Source organism: Mya arenaria, chromosome 12, assembly GCF_026914265.1.
Source record: "Mya arenaria isolate MELC-2E11 chromosome 12, ASM2691426v1".
In the NCBI taxonomy this organism is placed as follows: domain Eukaryota; kingdom Metazoa; phylum Mollusca; class Bivalvia; order Myida; family Myidae; genus Mya; species Mya arenaria.
In genome coordinates, this window is record NC_069133.1 from 47,055,616 (window position 1) to 47,061,615 (window position 6,000).

The 6,000-nt window shown below is 32.8% G+C and overlaps 1 protein-coding gene across 1 annotated transcript in view; it reads left to right on the forward strand.

Moving 5' to 3' along the window:
- Positions 1 to 1,779, forward strand: part of LOC128211202 (glutamic acid-rich protein-like) — a 48,580-nt gene extending 46,801 nt beyond the window's left edge. Inside the window, exons 5-6 of the mRNA XM_052915698.1 lie at positions 143 to 302; positions 648 to 1,779. Coding sequence (XP_052771658.1) covers positions 143 to 302; positions 648 to 844 — 357 coding nt within the window. The 3' untranslated portion in view covers positions 845 to 1,779. The remainder of the gene's footprint in view (positions 1 to 142; positions 303 to 647) is intronic.
- The last annotated feature ends 4,221 nt before the right edge of the window (positions 1,780 to 6,000 follow it).

Genomic DNA, 6,000 nt, shown 5'->3' on the forward strand with positions numbered 1-6,000 from the left:
TTTCAATCCTTACACTGAAAAGCGGCGGAATAGTCGAGCACGCCGTCTCTGTGACAGCTCTTTTTCTTTTTAAAGAAATTTGTGAACATATTCTGAAACTGACTTGATAAAACTAATAATTAAAAAAAATCGTTTGCTGCAGGTGACCCCACTGAAGTTCCAGATGACCCCGCCCACTACACCCACAGATGAAGAACCGGTGGATGATATCCCGGGGGAGAAGTCTTTTTCTCCATCGGAAACAGAGGAGATGGCCATGCTGCTATACTTTCTCGTCAAGAGCTACCTACAAGTCTCCATTGGTTTGTCCCATATTTTGTCAACATATGTCCTTTTTTTCCACATGTTTGTTTTTGTTTCGCTGTAAAGGTGACCTTGTCTAGAAAAGTACTTTTTAATATCTTTTGAACAACTTGGTGTTGTCTTCAAACTTGGTATGCACATTGGTCATGGTCAGTAGATGACACCTATTGATTATGGGGTCAAAAGTCATGGTGACCTTCAGTAGAAAAATAAATTAACAAGAGTTTTGCAAATCCTATATATACATGTTGCAAAAAGGTGCACCTAGATTATTGAGATATATGTATACATGTTTGGATTCCATTTAGTTTATATCCTTCAAAGTGGATAATTCTATTTTCCAGAGAAGTTGTACATACCTCTACATAGAAGATCGAGGTACTCGAGGAAGGGATCAGGTCCGAGACTTTATGACCTTGAGACAATAGGGGCACTTGATCAACACGTGGACCAGTTAAGGGGGCACCTGCTCTCCCTGTGCCCGACACTGTCCGACAAGGCAGAAGAATACTTGATGCTGTTGTTGTGCTGTGGAGATTGAGACCACAATGAGATAATTGGTCTTGGATCATCACATGTATCGATAAAAGGGGAAACTGATGTTGTTGTGCCCGACATGGTCATACAACGCAGAAGAATTCTTGATAGCAGAAGAATGACTGATGGTGCTGTTGTGCTGTTGAACTTGCATCACATGGAGATCACTGATGCGTTCGATCAGGGCATGTACTTATTAAGGAGGCGCTTGCTTAGTCCGACCAGGCATAGGAATATAAGATGCTGCTGCTTTGCTGCTGAGATTGAGAATACATTGAGATTTATCAGGGCACTTGATCAACACGTAGACCAATAAAGGGGATACCTGCTCTCACTGTGCACGACATTTTTGACAAGGCAGTGTAATACTTGGTTCTGCAAAGGTGCTGTGGCGATTAGGAATACATTACGGTGATCGATTTGCTCATCAGCTCATTAATCTATTAAGGGGGCACCTATTAAGGGGGCACCTGCTCTCTGGGTGCCAGACACTGTCTGACCAGATGGAGAAATATTTAATGCTGCTGCTGTGCTGATGAGACTGTGATTTTCATTGTTGAAAAGAGCCTTCGAAGTCTTTGATATAAAAGCCTTTCAATACTTTCTTCGTTGAAAAGAACATTTGGAGATTTTCATCTTTGAAAGAAAAAAATCAGTATTTTCATCTTTGAAAGAAGCATTTATGGATTTTTTTTACTTTGTTAAGAGATTTTTCCTTTTATATATATATATATTTATATATTTTTTTTGTCTTTTCAATGATTTGGAAGGCATTGATGGCTTATTTGTATCTTTCTGAGTCTAAAACAGATTGTAAACATTGAAGAAATTGTTTTGAGAAAAAAATTGAAATGCTCATTGTTAATATGAAAAAAAAATGTTATGTGTTTAATATTGAAGTGTTGAGCTGTATGAAAAAAAGATCAATGGAAAAACGTGTCAGTATTATGTGTGCAGTAATTTTTGTTGACAGATTGTTTAGCAGTTTAACATGTAACAAAAGAGTTCAGGTGGCTTTTGAAGATAAGGTGTAAATTTCAGAAAAAGCCATAATTATGGTAACAGATATGTGTTTGGTGTACAAATAATTTAATAATGTGTCAAATTTGTTCAGGTTAGTAACTTTCTTGAGACGACTTTTTTCTGGGCTGGTATTTATGATACATTTTAAGTCATTTCTTATGTTAAGATGAATTCCTACTTTTTTTCATGCTCAATTTGAAAGAAAAAAATTAGCAAAAGAAATGTTTATTACATAAAATTAATTAGGAAAAAAGTAATATAGATATTATTAAGTTATTTTACCATATGACCAGCGGGATGCTTAAAGCTGCACTTTTACAACTTTTTTTATTTTTTGTCTTGGAAAGAGCAAATTTGTGTATATATACATGTATCTGCAAACCAATGATATAAGATAGCTGCCAAAAATCAGATCATAGATTTTCATATTTTCGTCGAAAATGAATGTTTTATGGGCTAAACCGTTACTAACGGTTTAGGAAAAATGCATAAAACATCAATTTTTAAACTTAAATAAAAAAAATCTACAATCTAACTTTTTGTCAGCAGTCTTATTTAACTGGTTTCAGTGGATATTCGCAAAAATTGGCTTGTTCCAAAACAAAAAATGAAAAAGTTGTCAAAACGTTCAATCTGTGAGTGTGAAGAAAATGACTTAAGATGTTTTATGAATACTACCCAGGTCATTGCTATGAATCAGTATTACTGAAAACATGAGGTCTCTCAATTGTTATTTACACGCAATAGAATGGATAGAATTACTATTTTGTGTGTAAAATGATACTTTATTTTAAGCACCCGTGAAAATGGGGAGTGTAACTAATATTGCATCATAAAGATTGCAACTGAGACAATTATATCACATTTCGTTTTAAACATGGAAAACAGTACAATGCATTTAAGTAGTTATTTAAAGAACTTACTGAGGTAAATGATATATAATATCATAATTAACAATAATACAAATAGAATAAAGTAATCAAATAATACAAAATTTATAAGAGATCAAAATAATTGTGGTGCAATAGCTAAAGACAAATTATTCACCTATAATTTGCACATACAGGCAAATCTTGCCCGCAAAAAAAACATGAAATAGCTACTTAAAGCTGCACTCTCGCAGATGTATCATTTTTACAACTTTTTTATTTTTTGTCTTGGAAAGAGCAATTTTTTTGCGTAAATACCTGCAAACCAATGATTGCTGACAAAAAATCAGATTGTCGATTTTCTTATTTCCGTTCGAAAATTATTTTTTTATGGCTTGACCCTTTACCAAAGGTTTAAGAAAAATGCTTAAAAACATCAATTTTGGAACTTAACTATAAAAATCTGCGATCTAATTTTTGTTAGCTGTCTTATATAACAGGTTTCCATGGATTTTCGCAAAAATTGGCTCGTTCCAAGACAGTAGTTGTCAAAATGTTCAATCTGTGAGAGTGCAGCTTTAAGCATAGTGTGGATAATCACAACATTCCAGTTTTGAAATTTGCTTTATTTATTATTATTTACAAGTGCTTCATATTGTTTAAGCAGGGTACACAGCAATTTTTGATATTTTTTTCTCTTTTTACATTAGCTATGAGAGTTAGCACTTAATTGTTGTGATCACATGGCAATAACGGGTGAGATGATAAATGTTTCTATGACGACGCCACTTGGGATTACATCCATCCGCATGGCAATGTGCGAGAGTAATAATTTCATTAGGTTATTGGCCAAAGTTTACAGTCAGAGGAGCTTCCGTTTTTCTTAAACATGCACCAAAGTATAACACTGTCACCTGGGACCCCTGTTTAAGTCCCTCCCAGCAGACGTTTACATACGTAATACAGAGGCAGAGGACTCAACCGGCAACCTCTGAATTAACAGTCAAGTGACATACCACAAGACAACAGATCTGCTAGAAATATGAAGTCTGATGTTAGATTGTTGTAGTTGTGTATTTTTTGGTATATGTTTAATTTCCATTGGTAAAAGTGCATAGTACAATTATGAATTAGAAGCTGGATTTCCAGACATAACTTCCTTGATTTTGAGTGTCATTTTGCAGGTATTTTATGTAAAATTATGTAAATGAGCCACATCTGGTGATTTGCGGTCAGATTGACATTTTAAAATGACAATTTTTTATAAAAAATAAGACAGAATAAGCATTTGACAAATCCTTGGATAAAAGAGCTGTTGAGGTTATTAAAGAAAATATTTTATTCATTTTCGACACTCCTTTTTGTTTACATCTCTTATAAATTAAAAATCAATTTGGCTGTTGTCTTAATTAAACGCATTGATAATTAATTGATTTTTTATCCAACATAATTTACATCATTTCCTTACTGACTCTAGTGCTATAATGATTATATCTTTATATAGATAGTAATTAAATTTAAAAAAACCCCATATTTTATTGAATATTGGTGATAATATTATTACAAAATTGCAATTGCAAATGACGATAATTTTTATTTAACTATGATTAATAATGATGGAATTTGTAAAAGACCCATTACTGACTTTCCAGATGTGTCTCAGATATATTTATTGTATTTACTGTACATATCATATTAACTCCCATATGTGCCACAAGTACATATGTATAATTTATGTTTTTAGTTCAGTTTTGTTTTATTTTGTATTTAATTGTTGGGTATACATTACCTAAATGACAGAAATGTGCTCATTTTGTCAGATATTTTTCCTGTTTGAATTTTTGTTACTCAAGTTTGTTTTGACAGAAGTACTAAGAAGTCTCTGCTTGTTTATACTCACATTATGTAACCCGATAGTATGTGAATTCAAAAGAGGTATTAATACTGTGCAATGACTCTGGAGGGGTAGTCGACTCAAGCAGCTTTTTGCCAAGTCAGATTGCATGGGACGCTACATTTTGTGTAGCTGAGTGAAATCAAATTCTGCAAAGATGCAGGAGAGTCAAATATGATAAAAAACAGTAAAATAACCCTTCTATCATATGCATTACTGGATTAAATTACATGAAGGGCATTTTATTACATAATAAAATCCAATTTATTGAAGCTCAATTACATCATTTTTATATTGTGCAAGTATCAGATATAAGAGAGTAAATGAAATTTCAAAGGTGCTAGTCAAGGAAGATTTATCCATATAAACATTTTATTATTTGCTTTCCAGTGATCAGTGAAATAAAAATGATGTTTTCCTGTTTCAAACAGTGGAATAGAAACTTGATATGTTTCAGTTTGAAATTTTAGTCGGCTCGCACCTCAAATTATCAAATGTCGGAGCGCACAGGGCTGGGACAGAATTTCAACTGCGTTATTTCTAAAATTGTTTCGTTTGCATATAATTTGGCGCTTTTCTGTAAAACTACAGTCTAGTACTATTTTAAGTCCTTCTAAGCATATAATAAATATAAAAATTGTTTGTTTCAGCGTACGATCACAGTAGGTTTCTCAATGTAAACACCGAAAGTTAAAGTCTCACTCATGGTTTTGCTACACGTGAAATATAGCTTTGGATGTTCACTCAGTAAATATTTTGCGGCCTTACACTGTAACAAAACAATCCTCTATGTGTATAACGGTAAATATTTTCATGACCTTACTCTTTTCAGTTTTTAGTTTCTTTGATATAATATATGTTTGAAACTTTGGATTGAAACTATGGATTCATAACCAAACTTGGCCACAATTCTAATTGGGATAATCTCTCAAAAATTGATAAGCATTCACTTCAGTCAAGCACTTTTATTTCCAAAATTAGACCTATTTGACATATATAGTATACAACATATTCAAAACAAGTAACCAGTGCCAGATTCTTTCACACACTTATGAGTTATGGCCCTTGATTAGTATAAAATTGTTTAAATCATAATGTACTATATTTAAAGGCACCTTTATACTGTATATGTATAATTACATAGAAAAAACTTAAGTGGGGGTTGCAGACAACCTGGTTTTCTCAAAGCATTATCATTGTTCATTTATAAATACCGGTAGTTCATGGCCATAGAAAATAGTTTTGTAATGAATTTCAGCACATCAATTTTCTAGTCAATCCCATAATAATCCATGGTTTAACTATTTATATCTTTATATTTGTACAATGTAATCAGACTTTGTATACAGATTTTGTAGACAACTTGAAACAATC